This window comes from Eschrichtius robustus, chromosome 12 (genome assembly GCF_028021215.1).
Source record: "Eschrichtius robustus isolate mEscRob2 chromosome 12, mEscRob2.pri, whole genome shotgun sequence".
NCBI classification, from domain to species: domain Eukaryota; kingdom Metazoa; phylum Chordata; class Mammalia; order Artiodactyla; family Eschrichtiidae; genus Eschrichtius; species Eschrichtius robustus.
Window position 1 is genome coordinate 100,603,294 of NC_090835.1, and position 19,369 is coordinate 100,622,662.

Consider the following 19,369-nt stretch of genomic DNA (forward strand, 5'->3'; position numbering starts at 1 on the left):
TTAATACCCCACTTACATCAATGGATACATCACTTAGATGGAAAATCAATATGGAAACATCAGCCTTAAATGACACATTAGATCCAATGGACTTGACATATACATAACATTCTGCTGGAAAGCAACAGAATACACATTCTTCTCAAGCACATATGGAATCCAGGATAGATCATATATTAGGTCACAAAACAAGTCTTAATAAATTTAAGAAGACTGAAATCATATCAAGCATCTTTACCAACTACAGTGGTGTGAAACTAGAAATCAATTACAAGAAGAAAACTGGAAAATTCACGAATACATGGAGATTAAATAACACGCTTCTGAAAAACCAATGGGTCAATGAAGAAATCAAAAAAGAGATTAAAAAAAAAACCTTTTGGCAAATGAAAATGGAAATGCAACATACCAAAACTTATGAGGTGCAGCAAAAGCAGTTCTAAGAGGGAAGTTCATAGTGATAAATGCCCACATCAGAAAAGAAAAGAAGGACTTCCCTGGTGGTCCAGTGGTTAAGACTCTGCGCTTCCAATACAGGGGGCACAAGTTCAATCCCTGGTTGGGGAACCAAGATCCTGCATGCTGTGCAGAGTGACCAAAACAATAATAATAATAAAGAAAAGAAAGAACTCAAATAAACAACATATCTTTACACCTCAAGGAACTAGAAAAAAAAATAAATGAACCCAAAGTTAGTAGAAGGAAGAAAATGAAGAACAGAATGGAAATAAACAAGGAAATAAACAAAAGACACTAAAAAACAACAAGAGAAAAGATCAATGAAACTAAGAGCTGGTTATTTGAAAATATAAACAAAATTGACAAACATTTAGCTGGATTCACATATATGTGCACGTTATCTATCTATCTATATTTAAAACAGCATATTATTCAGCCATAAAAAAGAAGAAAATCCTGCCATTTGCAACAACATGGGTGGACCTCGGGGGCATTATGAAAAGTGAAATAAGTCAGACAGAGACAGACAAATACCATATGATCTCACTTATATGTGGAATCTTAAAAACAACAACAAAAACAAGCTCATAGATACAGAGAGCAGATTGGTGGTTCCAGAGGAGGGGGTTGAGGGTAGGTGAAATGGGTGAAGGGGGTCAAAAGGTACAAAATTCCTGTTATAAAATGAATATGTCATGGGGATGTAAGGTACAACATGGTGACTATAGTTAATACTATATTGCATATTTGAAAGTTGCTAAGAGACTAAATTCTCTAAATTTTTTTTGTTCTCACACAAAAAAAACTTCTAACAATGGTGATAGTTGTCAACTAGTCTCATTGTGGTGATTTTTTCACAATATATACAAAAATGGAATCATTATCATTTACACCTGAAACTAATATGTTTTATGTCAATTACATCTCAATTTTAAAAACCCTAACATGGAAATGTAAGAGACATGAAAACATACTAAAACATATTTACTGATAAATAATCAAGAAGAATTAAACATGCCACCTGTTTCTCATCTCCTAAAGCTTTAATGGAAGCTTGGGCTATGTTGAATTGCAATTCAAAATGAATTTCTATTTTCATCACTTCTTTGTTTCTGATATTAATAGGCTTCTTCAGGTAAATTTTGAGCATCTTCATCTCAGTTTCTAGCAAAAATAAAGTATACCAATGTAGATCAACATACTGAAAGGTTATATTTTTAAATTTTATAATTTTAAATAACTGCACTGGGATATTTGTTCACTGCCCAGATTCTTCTGCAATGAGAAGTTGAAAAGAAATTATTTTAATAAAGTTACTCTGAAATTATTTTTATTAGATGCACATGTGTATTTTTACACACACACATACACACACACACAATATGTTTAAGCAGTTAATCTAGCAGAGATAGAACTAACCTAGCAGCATAGCAAATGAGATATTTTGTCTTCTAAAATTCAATCCATTTTTAAAAGAACATGTGTGAATACAAAGCTATCATCTGTAACAGGTATTTTACTTCTCAATATATTAAGCACAACATTCATTCTCATTCTTTCTGTCTCTCAGATCCCACTCATTTCTAAAATTCAAAATAAAATCCACTGTTCTCAATATACAAACTGGAATAATCCACACTCATCTCAACAGACTCCACTTAAAGAAGAGAAATGGAAACATTCTCCAGAGAGGCCTAATTCTCAGACAACAGTCTCCTTGAGGGCCTCCTACCAGGACATCAGCCCTTTACTGACAAATAGTAATTGGGTTTAGAAGAGAAAATAGTTTAGACCACAATTCATAGCAAGCCCAAGAATAAGCCACAGTAAGTACACGCTGTGTTGGAAGCAGCAGGGGTGAAAAGAGTAAAACCCATGAAAGAGCAGGCAAAGCTCAGGGTCACAAATTGATGAGAATGAAAAGAGGAACAAAGAGACACACCTGGGTCTAGATCTGTGGCCAGTGATACTTGAAATGTGGCTAGTACAACATGAATTGCATTATAAGCATAAAATACACACTAGTTTGTGAAGACACAGTACCAAAAAAGAGAAGGTAAAATATCTCATTAATTGTTCATATTGATTACATGTTAAACTGTTAATATTTTGGACATACTGAGTGAAATAAATATATATTATTAAAATTAGTCCACTTGAAAAACTTTTTAATGAGGCTACTAGAAAATTAATTAAATATATGGTTCAGATCCTATTTCCATACAACAGTGCTGGCCTCTAGTAAAGTTCAACAATCCCCCAAATGCTGATCTTACTGGATGTTCAGTCACTGCAGAGAAAGTCTCTAAATCCCTGCAGCAAATTCTAAACAAGGTCTGAAAATGTAAATAGCTAGTTGGGCTGTGGGGCTCGATGCAAACGTACAAGGGCAAGAAGAAGTAGCCCGAGGGCTGCCCTCAACAGGCTCCTAAAACACTGTCAACCCCTTAGCAGGAAGGGCTGGGCACGCAAAAGGCAAGTCTTGCTTGTAGTGTTTGCTACACAAGCCTCAGTTTCCTCGGCTATAAAACTAAAACATCACACCTACTTCCTCCAGCTACTATGAGGCACTTTATGAATTTTAAAGTCTCCCCAAAATGTGATATATTTATGAAGTGTAGAATATTACCTTTGGCAAGTTGGTTGCTGAAAACCACCTCAACAGCAAAGTTCAGGTTCAGAAACTTAAAATATGTAATGTTAGGGATACCACAGTCAGAAAATCCATGGAAGTCTTTATAAAATATTGACTTCAGAATAAACACCAATGATATTTTGCATATCTTAAGTGAATAGTAACAGGTAATGACTATATAAATTGTTACTTTTAATTTATGATTATATTTAATTTACATTTCTAGTAAGATGTTTATAAACCCCTTTCCTTTACTACAGATAGGAGACACCTCCAACTCAGCGTATGCTATCTTTCCAATTTTGTGACTGTGTAACTGCACATTTGTGATTCCTCCCATCTGTGACACCATAAGAAATATATATTTGATCTTGGCCTTGGTTCCTGACACAGAGCTCCTGAAACGCATTTTAAGTGATGGGGTGCTAGGAGGATCTTTTGTTCTAATATTTGGTCTTTGACCCTGGTTCCTGACACCAGAGCTTCTAAGGCCCTTGGAATGCCTGGGGTGATGAGTGTTTTATAAGTTAATGAGGTGACTGGGGTTAGAGGACTGAGGGTTGGAGGACTTAAGGATGGGGACTGGTCGAAAACTTGCACAAGCCTCTTAGATAGCCTCAACCACCAGAGGGCAGACAGCAGAAGCAAGAAGAACTACAATCCTGCAGCCTGTAGAACAAAAACCACATTCACAGAAAGATAGACAAGATGAAAAGGCAGAGGGCTATGTACCCCATGAAGGAACAAGATAAAACCCCAGAAAAACAACTAAATGAAGTGGAGATAGGCAACCTTCCAGAAAAAGAAGGCAGAATAATGATAGTGAGGATGATCCAGGACCTCAGAAAGAGAATGCAAGCAAAGATCGAGAAGATTCAAGAAATGTTTAACAAAGATCTAGAAGAATTAAAGAACAAATGAACAGAGATGAACAATACAATAACTGAAATGAAAAATACACTAGAAGGAATCAATAGCAGAATAACTGAGGCAGAAGAACGGATAAGTGACCTGGAAGACAGAATGGTGGAATTCACTGCTGTGGAACAGAATAAAGAAAAAGAATGAAAAGAAATGAAGACAGCCTAAGAGACCTCTGGGACAACATTAAATGCAACAACATTCGCATTATAGGGGTCCCAGAAGGAGACAAGAGAGAAAGGACACGAGAAAATATTTGAAGAGATTATAGTCAAAAACTTCCCTAACACGGGAAAGGAAATAGCCACCCAAGTCCAGCAAGCACAGCGAGTCCCATACAGGATAAACCCAAGGAGAAACACGCTGAGACACATAGTAATCAAAGTGGCAAAAATTAAAGACAAAGAAAAATTATTGAAAGCAGCAAGGGAAAAATGAAAAATAACATACAAGGGAACTCCCATAAGGTTAACAGCTGATTTCTCAGCAGAAACTCTACAAGCCAGAAGGGAGTGGCATGATATACTTAAAGTGATGAAAGGGAAGAACCTACAACCAAGATTACTCTACCCGGCAAGGATCTCATTTAGATTTGATGGAGAAATCAAAAGCTTTACAGACAAGCAAAAGCTAAGAGAATTCAGCACCACCAAACCAGCTCTACAACAAATGCTAAAGGAACTTCTCTAAGTGGGAAACACAAGAGAAGAAAAGGACCTACAAAAACAAACCCAAAACAATTAAGAAAATGGTAATAGGTACATATCGATAATTACTTAAATGTGAATGGATTAAATGCTCCAACCAAAAGACACAGGCTTGCTGAATGAATACAAAAACAAGGCTCATATATATGCTGTCTACAAGAGACCCACTTCAGACCTAGGGACACATACAGACTGAAAGTGAGGGGATGGAAAAAGATATTCCATGCAAATGGAAATTAAAAGAAAGCTGGAGTAGCAATACTCATATCAGATAAAATAGACTTTAAAATAAAGAATGTTACAAGAGACAGGGAAGGACACTACATAATGATCCAGGGATCAATCCAAGAAGAAGATATAACAATTATAAATATATATGCACCCAACATAGGAGCACCTCAATACATAAGGCAACTGCTAACAGCTATAAAAGAGGAAATCGACAGTAACACAGTAACAGTGGGGGACTTTTAACACCTCACTTACACCAATGGACAGATCATCCAAACAGAAAATTAATAAGGAAACACAAGCTTTAAATGACATAATAGACCAGATAGATTTAATTGATATTTATAGGACATTCCATCCCAAAACAGCAGATTACACTTTCTTCTCAAGTGCACACGGAACATTCTCCAGGATAGATCACATCTTGGGTCACAAATCAAGCCTCAGTAAATTTAAGAAGACTGAAATCATATCAAGCATCTTTTCTGACCACAACGCTATGAGATTAGAAATCAATTACAGGGAAAAAAATGTAAAAAAACACAAACACATGGAGGCTAAACAATACGTTACTAAGTAACCAAGAGATCACTGACAAACTCAAAGAGAAAATCAAAAAATACCTAGAGACAAATGACAATGAAAACCCGACAATCCAAAACCTATGGGATGCGGCAAAAGCAGTTCTAAGAGGGAAGTTTATAGCTATATAAGGCTACCTCAAAAAACAAGAAAAATCTCAAATAAACAATCTAACCTTACTAGAGAAAGAAGAACAAAAAAACCCAAAGTTAGCAGAAGGAAAGAAATCATAAAGATCAGAGCAGAAATAAATGAAATAGGGCTTCCCTGGTGGCGCGGTGGTTGAGAGTCCGCCTGCCAATGCAGGGGACACGGGTTCAAGCCCTGGTCTGGGAGGATCCCACGTGCCACGGAGCGGCTGGGCCTGTGAGCCACAACTACTGAGCCTGCGTGTCTGGAGCCTGTGCTCCGCAACAGGAGGGGCCACGGCAGTGAGAGGCCCGCTCACCATGATTAGGAGTGGCCCCTGCTCACCACAACTGGAGAAAGCCCTCACAAAGAAACGAAGACCCACACAGCCAAAAAATAAATAAATTTTTTTAAAAATAAATAAATAAATAAATGAAATAGAAACAAAGAAAACAATAGCAAAGATCAATAAAACTAAAAGCTGGTTCTTTGAGAAGATAAACAAATTGAGAAACCTTTAGACAGACTCATCAAGAAAAAGAGGGAGAGGACTCAAATCAATAAACTTAGAAATGAAAAAGGAGAAGTAACAACTGACACTGCAGAAATACAAAGTATCCTAAGAGACTACTACAAGCAACTCTATGCCAATAAAATGGACAACCTGGAAGAAATGGACAAATTCTTAGAAAGGTATAAACTTCCAACACTGAACCAGGAAGAAATAAAAAATATGAACAGACCAATCACAAGTAATGAAATTGAAACTGTGACTAAAAATCTTCCAACAAACAAAAGCCCAGGACCAGATGGCTTCACAGGTGAATTCTATCAAACATTTAGAGAAGAACTAACACCCATCCTTCTCAAACGCTTCCAAAAAGTTGCAGAGTAAGGAACACTCCCAAACTCATTCTATGAGGCCACCATCACCCTGATACCAAAACCAGACAAAGATACTACAAAAAAAGAAAATTACAGACCAATATCACTGACGAATATAGATGCAAAAATCCTCAACAAAATACTAGCACACAGAATCCAACAACACATTAAAAGGATCATACACCACGATCAAGTGGGATTTATCCCAGGGATGCAAGGATTCTTCAATATATGCACATCAATCAATGCGATACATGATATTAACAAATTGAAAAAGAAAAACCATATGATCATCTCAATAGATGCAGAGAAAGCTTCTGACAAAATTCAACACCCATTTATGATAAAAGCCCTGCAGAAAGTGGGCATAGAGGGAACCTACCTCAACATAATAAAGGCCATATATGACAAACACACAGCAAACATCGTTCTCAATGGAGAAAAACTGAAAGCATTTACTTCCTCTAAGATCAGGAACAAGACAAGGATGTCCACTCTCACCACTATTATTCAACATAGTTTTGGAAGTCCTAGCCACAGCAATCAGAGAAGAAAAAGAAATAAAAGGAATACAAATTGGAAAAGAAGAAGTAAAACTGTCACTGTTTGCAGATGACATGATACTATACATAGAGAATCCTAAAGATGCCACCAGAAAACTACTAGAGCTAATCAATGAATTTGGTAAAGTAGTAGGATACAAAATTAATGCACAGAAATCTCTTGCATTCCTATGCACTAATGATGAAAAATCTGAAGAGAAATTAAGGAAACACTCCCATTTACCATTGCAACAACAAGAATAAAATACCTAGGAATAAACCTACCTAGGGAGACAAAAGACCTGTATGCAGAAAACTATAAGACACTGATGAACGAAATTAAAGATGATACCAACAGATGGAGAGATATACCATGTTCTTGGATTGGAAGAATCAATATTGTGAAAATGACTATACTACCCAAAGCAATCTACAGATTCAATGCAATCCCTATCAAATTACCAATGGCATTTTTTTACGGAACTAGAACAGAAATATCTTAAAATTTGTATGGAGACACAAAAGACCCCGAATAGCCAAAGCAGTCTTGAGGGAAAAAAAACTGAGCTGGAGGAATTAGACTCCCTGACTTCAGACTATACTACAAAGCTACAGTAATCAAGACAACATGGTACTGGCACAAAAACAGAAATACAGATCAATGGAACAAGATAGAAAGCCCAGAGATAAACCCACACACCTATGGTCAACTAATCTATGACAAAGGAGGCAAGGATATACAATGGAGAAAAGACAGTCTCTTCAATAAGTGGTGCTGGGAAAACTGGACAGCTACATGTAAAAGAATGAAATTAGAACATTCCCTAACACCATACACAAAAATAAACTCAAAATGGATGAGAGACCTAAATGTAAGACCGGACACTATAAAACTCTTAGAGGAATACATAAGAACACTCTTTGACATAAATCACAGCAAGATCTTTCTTGATCCACATCCTAGAGTAATGGAAATAAAAACAAATATAAACAAATGGGACCTAATCAAACTTAAAAGCTTTTGCACAGCAAAGGAAACCACAAACAAGATGAAAAGACAACCCTCAGAATGGGAGAAAATATTTGCAAACAAATCAATGGACAAAGGATTAATCTCCAAAATATATAAACAGCTCATGCAACTCAATATTAAAAAAACAAACAACCCAATCCAAAAATGGGCAGAAGACCTAAATAGACATTTCTCCAAAGAAGATATACAGATGGAAGAATGCTCAACATCACTAATCATTAGAGAAATGCAAATCAAAACTACAATGAGGTATCACCTCACACCAGTTAGAATGGGCATCATCAGAAAATCTACAAACAACAAATGCTGGAGAGGGTATGGAGAAAACGGAACCCTCTTGAACTGTAGGTAGGAATGTAAATTGATACAGCCACTATGGAGAACAGTATGGAGGTTCCTTAAAAAACTAAAAATAGAATTACCATATGACCCAGCAATTCCACTACTGGGAATATAGCCAGAGAAAACCATAATTCAAAAAGACACATGCACCCCAGTGTTCATTGCAGCACTATTTACAATAGCCAGGTCATGGAAGCAACCTGAATGCCCATCGACTGACTAATGGATAAAGAAGATGTGGTACATATATACAAGGGAATATTATTACTCAGCCATAAAAAAGAACGAAATTGGGTCATTTGTAGAGTCGTGGATGGATCTAGAGACTGTCATACAGAGTAAAGTCAGAAAAACAAATATTGTATATTAATGCATATATGTGGAACCTAGAAAAATGGTACCGATGAACCGGTTTGCAGGGCAGAAATTGAGACACAGATGTAGAGAACAAACGTATGGACACCAAGGGGCGGAAAGCGGTGGGGTGGTGGGGGGTGGGGTGGTGTGATGAATTGGGCGATTGGGATTGACATGTATATACTGATGTGCATAAAATTGATTACTGGTAAGAACCTGCTGTATAAAAAATAAATAAAATTAAATTAAAAAATAAAAAAAAAAGTTTTGCTTACATATCAATGATCATATTTCTAGAAAAGAAAAAAAAAAATAAAAGGATGGGGACTGGCCACCAGAAAGACCAAGATGTGGTTAAAGGGTTGGAACTTCCACCTCCCCAACCTTCAGGGAGGGCAGAAGGGTCAGAGATTGAGTTAATATTCCATCATGCCTACATGATAAAGCTTCCATAAAAACCCCCAAGCTATGGGGTTCAGAGAGCTTCTGGGCTGGTGAACACAAACGTTCCAGGAGGGCGATGCACCCCAACTCCTCAGAAACAAAAGCCCTTGCACTTGGGATCCTTCTGGATCTTGCCCTGGGTATTCTCTTCATCTGGCTGTTCATCTGTATCCTTTATTATATCCTTTATAATAAACAGGTAAATGTAAATGCGTGTTTCCCAGAGTTCTGTGAACCATTATAGCAAGTTTCAAACCCGAGGAAGAGCTTGTGGGAACCTCTGACTGGTAGCCAGTTGGTCAGAAGTACAGGTGTCAACCTGAGACTCGCGATTAGCACCTGAAGTGCGGGCAGTCTTCACTGTCCCTTCATTCTCCCAGAGCTTCACGGTGAAAGGCTCTCCTCCTCTTCTGCCACTTCCTTTACTGCCTAATCTAGCCCAAATTTCCCTCTTTTTCTAGTATGTAACAGGAAAAATTAAAAATAATATCGCAAGTGATTCTTGTTCATATAAATTCAAATTAATTGTGTCTGTGGAATGCAACAATCTAGTCGTACATGTATTTGTAAATTAATTTCAGCATTGCTTATATCTGTGATTCTTTGTATTCTCCTGGTTATTACATCTTATTAATTTGCTCATTAATTAATGAAATCTTTTACCCACATTTATTTTATATTTGTATGCGGGTCATGATTTTACCTTTTCAAAAATTACCCTTTAACAAAACACCGAAGTTAACTTATGTACACAAGAAATTCCAGCAAGGAACGCTCAGGGCTGAGGAAGGATTACCTTACCCTAAGTAGTCCCATGGGAGAACCGTCAGTTAAGAGTTCAAGGCCAGGAAGGATGGATTTGTTCTTTCCAGGACTTGTATGATGAGAATCATGTTATCCATTATACTTTTCACCCTGGCTTTCAGGAAGCTAAGCACCAAATTTGTTTTTTGTTGTTTTTTTTTTAATTGTACAATTTTCTTTTCTTTTCTTTAAATTTATTTTCTTCTTGGCTGCATGGGCCTTCGTTGCTACACACGGGCTTTCTCTAGTTGCGGAGAGGGGGGCTACTCTTTGTTGCAGTGTGTGGGCTTCTCGTTGTGGAGCACAGGCTCTAGGCGCGTGGGCTTCAGTAGTTGCGGCAGGTGAGCTCAGTAGTTGTGGCTCGCAGGCTCTAGAGCGCAGGCTCAGTAGTTGTGGCGCACGGGCTTAGTTGCTCCATGGCATGTAGGATCTTCCCGGACCAGGGTGCAAACCCATGTCCCCTGCACTGGCAGGCGGATTCTTAACCACTGCACCACCAGGGAAGCGCTAAGCACCAAATTTGAATCTCCATGGTGGCCAGATCAACCTTCGTGATAGACATTTTTATTCTTGTTTGTGGTTCCAATTTTCCATTTCTATTATTTTGTTATAAATATGCAAACTGCCCTAAATCCTTTGTGAAAAGTAGTATAAAATCCACATAATTGCATAGTATTTAGTTTTAACTCTTTAGTAAAGCCAATTACTTAAAAAATGATTATGTGTATTGAGTTATTTTCAAAACATCCCTTTTTTTAAAAAAATTAATTAATTAATTTATTTATTTATGGCTGTGTTGGGTCTTCGTTTCTGTGCGAGGGCTTTCTCTAGTTGTGGCAAGTGGGGGCCACTCTTCATCGCGGTGCGTGGGCCTCTCACTATCGCGGCCTCTCTTGTTGCGGAGCACAGGCTCCAGACGCGCAGGCTCAGTAATTGTGGCTCACAGGCCCAGCTGCTCCGTGGCATGTGGGATCTTCCCAGACCAGGGCTCGAACCCGTGTCCCCTGCATTGGCAGGCAGATTCTCAACCACTGCGCCACCAGGGAAGCCCCCTTTATTTTTTAAAAGACCCAATTCAGGAATCCTGGTCAAGTGTGACTATATCTGAAATACTGAACTGGACCAATACCTTACTTCTACCCACCCAGAAAAGGATCACTCCTGACTCCATGCCCCTCAACTCTACCTACCAAGAGGAGAAGAAAGGTGAATGATGGAGATTTAAGAAGGGGGAGTCAGGGCTTCCCTGGTGGTGCAATGGTGAAGAATCTGCCTGCCAATGCAGGCGATATGGATTCGATCCCTGGTCCGGGAAGATCCCACATGCCGCAAAGCAACTAAGCCCGTGCGCCACAACTACTGAGCCTGCGCTCTAGAGCCCACGAGCCACAACTACTGAAGCCAGCAAGCCACAACTACTGAAGTCCGTGCACCTAGAGCCCATGCTCCACAACGAGAAGCCACCACAATGAGAAGCCTGCGTGCAGCAACGAAGACCCAATGCAGCCAAAAATAAAAATTAATTAATTAATTAATTTTTTTTAAAAAAAGAAGGGGGAGTCAGAGGGCTGATATTTAAATAGTTTGTACATACCCAATTATTAGTATAAATATGTGGGAAAGGGAGGGCAGGTACTATAACCATTTTTAAAAATGGTGGTACAGGACTTCCCTGGTGGCACAGTGGTTAAGAATCCTCCTGCCAATGCAGGGGACACGGGTTTGAGCTCTGGTCCAGGCCACAACTACTGAAGCCCACGTGCCTAGAGCCTGTGCTCCGCAACAAGAGAAGCCACCGCAATGAGAAGCCCACGCACCGCAACGAAGAGCAGTCCCTGCTCGCCACAACTAGAGAAAGCCTGCACACAGCAACAAAGACCCAATGCAGCCAAAAATAAATAAATAAAATAAATAAATTTTTAAAAATAAAATAAAATAAAATAATAAAATTACAAAAAAAATAAAAATAAAAAATGGTGGTACAAAACATAAAGATGGTTGACAAGGTAAATGTTAAGTGCAGAGTTCAGTAGTGCTAAGTATATTCACATCGTTGTACAAGAGATCTCCAGAACCTTTTCATCTTGCAAATCTGAAACTCTGTACCCATTAAACAACTCCCCATTTCCCCTTCCCTGCAGCCCCTGGTAACTAACCATCATTCTACTTTCTGTCTCTATCAATTTGACTACTTTAGATACCTCATGTAAGTGGAATCATACAGTATTTGCCTTTTTGTGACTAGCTTTTTCCACTTAGCATGATGTCCTCAAAGTTCATCTATGTTGTAGCAAGTGTCAGAATGCCCTTCCTTTTTAAAGCTAAATAATAGTCCATTGTGGGTACAGATCACATTTGCTTTATCCATTCATCTGTCGATGGACACTTGGGTTGCTTCTACCTCTTTTTTTTTTTTTTTTTTTTTTGGTTGCACCAGGTCTTAGTTGCAGCAGGCGGGCTCCTTAGTTGCGGCATGCATGTGGGATCTAGTTCCCTGACCAGGGATGGAACCCAGGCCCCCTCCATTGGGAGTGCGGAGTCTTAACCACTGCGCCACCAGGGAAGTCCCTGCTTCTACCTCTTGACTCTTGTGAATAGGCTGCAGTGAACGTTCGTATGCAATTCTCTTCGAGTCCTGCTTTCGATTCTTCTGGATATATATCCAGAAGTGAAACTGCTGGATCATATGGTGATGATATTTTCAGTTTGTTGAGGAACCATAATCATTTTTACAACGACAAAATCAGGCAAGTCATGGAACCCCAAAGTTACAGAGTGGAGGACTCACTAATCTTTTGCCCTGAGCACAGCCTTCTGTCCACAGCACTCACCACCTCCCCTCCATGTCAAGTGCAAGCAAAGTCTGCTCGGGAATTAACTAAACATACACTGCAACTGTAAACAGAAACAATACTCAGGACTAAATGCGGGGTAGTTTAGAATTAACATCTTACCTATTATGCTGAAATTAATCATTGCTTCCTTCAAAAGTCTTACTGAGTCCCATAAAGCGCTCTTGGAAAAAAATAAGTGAAATTCATGAGCACATAACACATACTTGGATATAAACACTCTCTACGCACTTAGGTCTAAACAGGAATCGAACATGATTACCTCAGGGTTGTTTATATAAAAAGTTACACTCTGAGTTCCTAGGTTGAAATCAATCCAAAATTTCTCTAATTTTTCATCTGCAGGTTTTCTCATCTGTAAGATATAATTTCAGCATTAATATCATATGAAAGGGTCAAATGAAAATTACTCCATTAAAAACAGAACTGCTTTTCCGAGAACAACCCTACTTTAAGGTTATAGGGTCACCGTCTATTGCCTTACTCATTTCTGCAAAATAGGAGGAAGGTTTCAATTTTATATAACCAATCTATTTCTGGAAAAACCCTACTATACTTAGCAATTTAATAGATGTTTAAATGTGTCAGATAACTCTAACCACACAAACTTTTTTTTTCTGGTGCGAATCACCGAGAAAACTGCTCTATGTTAAAGCAGTAACAATCCACACTGCCTATGGATAGAAACTTCTAGCAAAGGAGGTACTCTGATCAAATATAAATGGTGACTTGCCATCTAACTTACCATATGTTAGAATAAGGCTAAGACCTGAAAATTTCAAATTATCTTCATTTTAATTGATTACAGTCAGCCCTCTGTATCCACGGGTTCCGAATCCAAAGATTCAACCAAATGTGGATTGAAAATATTTAGGAAAAAGAATTCCAGAAAGTTCTAAAAAGCAAACCTTGATTTTGCCATATGCTGGCAATTATTTACATAGCATTTACATTGTACTGACAACTATTTGCATAGCATTTACATTGTGTTAGGTATCAGATGTAACCTAGAGATGATTTAAAGTACGTGGGAGGATGTGTGTACATTATATGCAAATACTAAGCCATTTTATATAAGGGACTTGAATATCCGCAGATTTTGGTATCCACCAGGGGTCCTGGAACCAGTCCCCCATGGGTACCAAGAAATGACTGTATTATAAAATAAACATATGCTCTTAAAGAAAGAAAGAAGGAAGGAAAGAAAGACGGAAAGAAAAAAAGGAAAGACAGATTCAAACAATATGATGCTAATAGAAAGAGTAAACATCTCCTTCTCTGTCCCTCAAATTCCCATAGGTACCTTTCCGTGGGAACCATTAACAATGCCTTTGCTTCTTCCCAGATGTGTTCTAGACATACTCAGGAAGTATATACAAAGTTTTTATTCCTCAACAATGGGACAAACACTAGACTTAACTATTCTTCCACTTGTTTTCCAGTAAATAGCATTTCTTGGCCATTGTTCCATCATACGTGTCTACTTTTTAACAGCTATAGAGTTGAACAAAGGGTTTTTTTTTTGAATTTTATTTTATTTTTTATACAGCAGGTTCTTATTAGTTATCTGTTTTATACATATTAGTGTATACATGTCAATCCCAATCTCCCAATTCATCACACCACCACCACCACCCACCCCCTTCTCCCCTTGGCGTCTATACGAACAAAGGTTTTAACACAAGTCTATGTCACGGGAAGCCAGTGTAAGGACCCCTACTGAAGCTGATGGAAATTTAGAAGTCCTAGAAAGAAGAAGCAAGCAGAGATTGGAATCCTCAGACAACCAGAAAGAAAAACAGACTTGAAATACAGGAATCAGGCTACCAAAATCAGTTCTAGAGAGAAAGAATGTATAATGTAGTCGTGAGCTAACGGCTCAGCTCACAGAGGCCAAGAAGGGGGCCCTCAACCCAAAACAATGAAATGGTTAACTAGAACATTCTAGAGACACGATCCAGGAAACCTCAGCACAGTCCAGGTTCAGAGACCTTTGAAAAGTTTACCCGGACATTGAGATGCTGCAAGTTGGGGCACTTTTACATGACGGACCTTGTGCCTCTAGAAACCAAAGAAGGGGGTGAAAAGAGACTGTTCAATTTTGGACTATAAAGTACAAGGCAGAATGATCTAGAGAAAGGAGAGTGACCCTAACTGCTGGGGATAGAGTGGGAAGCATCTACTGGGTGGAAAGAAGCAATGGACTTGCCCTACTCCCTCCAATCCAGGCGTGAATAATGTTGTTCATCAATAGGATAAAATAAGGCAAGGTTCCTGTAACTGACCTCATGAACGCAGTATAAACCCTATAATTCCTTTATGTAGAAGTAACACTAGGGCTCTTCAATAATAAGCTTCAGAGTTGAGGCCTAAGAGGAGAAGCAAGTTTCCTTTTTTAAAAAAGCCCTTCTGTGTAGCAAGAGCCATTTGGCCTGATGTAAACCTACCTATGGGTTTCACTATACACCCCCCACCCTCACAGCCCCTGAAAGAGAGACAAACATACCTCATGCTCATCAGCAAAAGCAGCAATGCATGGAAATGAACAGACCCTGCAAAACACCTCACAATTAAAAAGTGAAATAAAATATGGACGGATCGCACACACGACCTACGGATGTTCTATAAACAAGCATGTATAACTAGGTACGCCATTATGTCCCTTGGTACAAAGTATGAAAGGGGCTCTCAAACCTACAAATGGAGATCTACCATGGGCAGAATTCAAATCTCCATCTGGCAGTCTACAAAAGCCAGGTTTTCTGGTACTATATATACCTCAACCCAGCTGCTTGGCAAGAGTCCTAACGAAAGGAGTGAATTTGGTCAATATTTTCTCATCAAGGACTTAACTGTCCATAATATGTCTTTCCCTAGTAACCTCAGATCTATAGGAAATCATTCTTCATAAAATCTCCCTGGAGGATATAAAGTTACAACTGTTCCAAATCACAAATAAATATGTTAAAGACCGAGAGAAATCATTTTTAAACACACACGAACGAATCACTAGGCAGAATGCGTCTAATCTTCTGAGGTTTCTACTCAATGGATAACTTAGTAATGCTCAGTAAACTCTGTATCCTACATTCTCTCCTAAAACAGATCCTAGATTTTTTTTTAATATTAGACATTTTCAGAATAGAATTAGTCAATAAAGTAAAGCTCAGAGAAACGTCTTACCTTCTTTGGTCACCAAGTCTGTCATTTAGGTGATTGAGAAACCGTCTACAATCCTTCAAAGTAAATAATGCAAACTTTTTTGTTAAAAAAAAAATCAAGATATTTAATTTCTATACTACCCTTTGCAGCATGTAGAGGCCAGTGTTTGCTACTACATTTCCAGGATCCAGTGACATCACAAGGCTTCACAAGGATTCATTATTAATTACGATAACTAAAATAATACTTTGTGTCACAAACAGGAGGCTCCAGACTCATGTTCTGAACCCCCAGCCATGAGACTTGCAGCTGAGGAATGCTTAGGTCTCCAGAAGTTTTATGTGCAGGAACAAGCAAGAGAAATACCTCTTACTGATGACCTGGATTGTAATATTTGACTAACCCACAGGGCATCCATCTCCCTGCCATCTCCCCAGCACAAGCCAACCACAAACCCATGAAACTTATCAATTTGGGGTTTATCCTGGTGTATTTAACCACTGTAGATTTTCCTTATCAGGAGTTCTCTAACCTGCTCCTTCCTGGAATCTCTCTCCCGCTAAAGGTTCTAAGAATAAAGAATACGTTTATAGTTCTCCCAACCAACAGCGACCAGGGAGGCAAACTGTTACCCCCAAATTTCTAAAACCAAAGAGATACTGATCCAGACTTTTATCCCTTTTGTTAGCAAGGACGGTCTGTTGTAGTCAAACAGTCCTCACACGCCGTGTCTAGATTCAGCACTAAACGGACATTAATGTGAACTTTCATCTAAAAGCAGTTCCACTAAGAAGCTGACGGCTCTAGGGGGGAAGTGATTTGAGACAGAGGATAATTACTTTTGTCTTACGTTCCCCTAATTTCCCTGCAGATGAGAGAATCGCACAGAGGGGAAAGGAAACTAATACTGGAGTGTCTACAACATCGCAGGCACTTTTAGTTTCTCTCATTTAATTCTCACAATTCTGAAGTTGGTTTTATTCCCATTTTACAGATGAGAACACTCAGGCTTCATGAGTCAACTATCAGCTCCAAGGACATATTGCACAACACAGGGAATATATACCCAGTATTTTATAATAACTATAAATGGAACTATAACCTCTAAAAATTGTGAATCACTATACTGTACACCTGTAACATATAAGATTGTACATCAACTACATTTCAATTAAAATTTTTTTAAAAAAACAAAAGTCAACTACTTTGTCAAAATGTATACATCACATCAGTCGGGGAGGTGGGACCCAAACCCGACTCATGGTATTCCCATTTAGATCAAACTGCATCCCGGCTAAACAACTACTGCAGATCTGGCAACGGGCTTAAAGTCAAATTTAACATATTTAATAATATATTTGTAGGTTCGGATTTAATAAAATCCCAAGTGCTCAGCAGTTTTGACCAGAAAGGCTTTGTTCAACATGAGCACTGTTACGAATAATTTTAGCTTTTCCTACAGAATCACCCTCATTTTAAGAACTTTTTTAAAGGAGAGGGAAAACATTTTAGCTATTTTAGGATAAAGGTGAGTATACAGCAAAGCCATAAACTACGTCTGTGCTACTTGAGGACATAATCACAGTGAGGCTGGGTTGCATGGAAGACACCAAAAATTATTGTTCTTCCAAACTGTGAAGGCTGGAGGGCTCACAACACAAGCACCCCATAATACTCCTCTGCCACCAGAGCACCCATGCCAGCTTCAGCCTCCTGTCATCATGCCAGCTGCTCTCTGCAAGGCTGAAATGCACATTCTTTTCTTCTCCAACTCTCCCTACCCTTCAAGGTTTGTTGAAAATCACTTCCCGCTCCATGACATTGTCTCTGACTGGATCCATCAAACTCACACAGTTCTGTCTCCAGGCTAAGTTTCCTGTAAAGATGTCCTAACTGTATGCTGGTATCTGGTCCACAAATATTCTGTTTCTATTACCCTCAAGTTATTTCACGTAAGTGGGAAACAGGAAGTTTAAGAATGGTGACGTAGTCACATTTAAGACAAAAATCCTCCCCTGAGCCCAACATACAGGAAGGCGCTGAAAGGATGCTTCATAAATATTGATTAAGTGGAATTTTCATGATCAAGAATCTCACCGTCTCAAATTCTCGATCCTTAATTTCTTTGAAAGCCTCAGCAATGGTATCATCTTCAAACCACTGATGGACAAAGTTTTCCCTTGATTTTCTCATGGTCAGTCTACACAATGCTTCACAAAGAGCCACCTGCTGGTCATAATCTAGAGATTAAAAATACGGCAGACATGGATAATTCTGGGCACAAAGCAAAAGAAAAAATGAGTTCCACAGATCAGCATTTGCTCTAAGAAGGTCCATCTTAGAAGACTAGCATTGTGTCTTATAGTTATAAGCAGCAAGACATATCCTGGAGCAATTATAATCATTTAAATTCATCTGTAAGAAATATTAGGGGAAAATCCAAATGATAGGTCAGTATACAACAAATTTTTAAAAAATGATATTTCTGCAATTTATATTTTAGATATATTAAAACATTCATCAAAAGCAACTTTGTCCAAGACTCACAGATAGAACAAGCTAGTGGTTACCAGAGGGAAGGGGGGAGGGGCAAGATAGAAGTAGGGGAGTAAGAGGCACAAAGTATTAGGTATAAAATAAGCTACAAGGATATATTGTACAACGTGGGGAATACAGCAAATATTTTATAGTAACTGTAAATTGAGTATAACCTTTAAAAATTGTGAATCACTATATCGTATACCTGTAACTCATATAATATTATACATCAACTATACCTCAATTGTTTAAAAAGCAGCTTTATCCAGCCTTAAATACGTCTATAAAAATAAAATCCTAAGAAACTGTAGTATTTCACAGCAGATAAACAAAACTACACATATCGACATGTTTAGATTTCAAACAATTTTAAAGGTAAAAAGCAGGTTGCAGCTGGATATGCAAACTTAAATTTGCAAAAACAATAATGTATGTTGCTTGTGAATACACAGAATAAAAGTACAAAAATATTCTTGAAAATGAAAAACAAATCCAAGTCAAAGGATTACCTCTACAAATGGCGAGGGGAATTGGAAGGGGGTCTGGACACAGGGGCTTTACCTGTAACTCTGATTTATTTAAAAAAGGATTTGAAGCAAATGTGGAAAAAGGATCAAATTTGACTACGCTCATTGGTGAGTAAAGGAATATTCATTAATTATTCTTTATGGTTTTAGCATGCTTAACGCTTTCATCATAAATTAAATACAAAAATCTTAACTTCTATTTTTAATTTGACCATAACT

At 38.2% G+C, this 19,369-nt stretch overlaps 1 protein-coding gene across 1 annotated transcript in view; it reads right to left on the reverse strand.

Annotated features, from left to right (window-relative positions):
- Positions 1 to 19,369, reverse strand: part of SYCP2L (synaptonemal complex protein 2 like) — a 67,757-nt gene that overhangs the window by 34,909 nt on the left and 13,479 nt on the right. Inside the window, exons 10-15 of the mRNA XM_068558138.1 lie at positions 18,183 to 18,325; positions 16,107 to 16,159; positions 15,430 to 15,475; positions 13,186 to 13,278; positions 13,026 to 13,086; positions 1,481 to 1,623 (exon numbers count right to left, since the gene is read on the reverse strand). Coding sequence (XP_068414239.1) covers positions 1,481 to 1,623; positions 13,026 to 13,086; positions 13,186 to 13,278; positions 15,430 to 15,475; positions 16,107 to 16,159; positions 18,183 to 18,325 — 539 coding nt within the window. The remainder of the gene's footprint in view (positions 1 to 1,480; positions 1,624 to 13,025; positions 13,087 to 13,185; positions 13,279 to 15,429; positions 15,476 to 16,106; positions 16,160 to 18,182; positions 18,326 to 19,369) is intronic.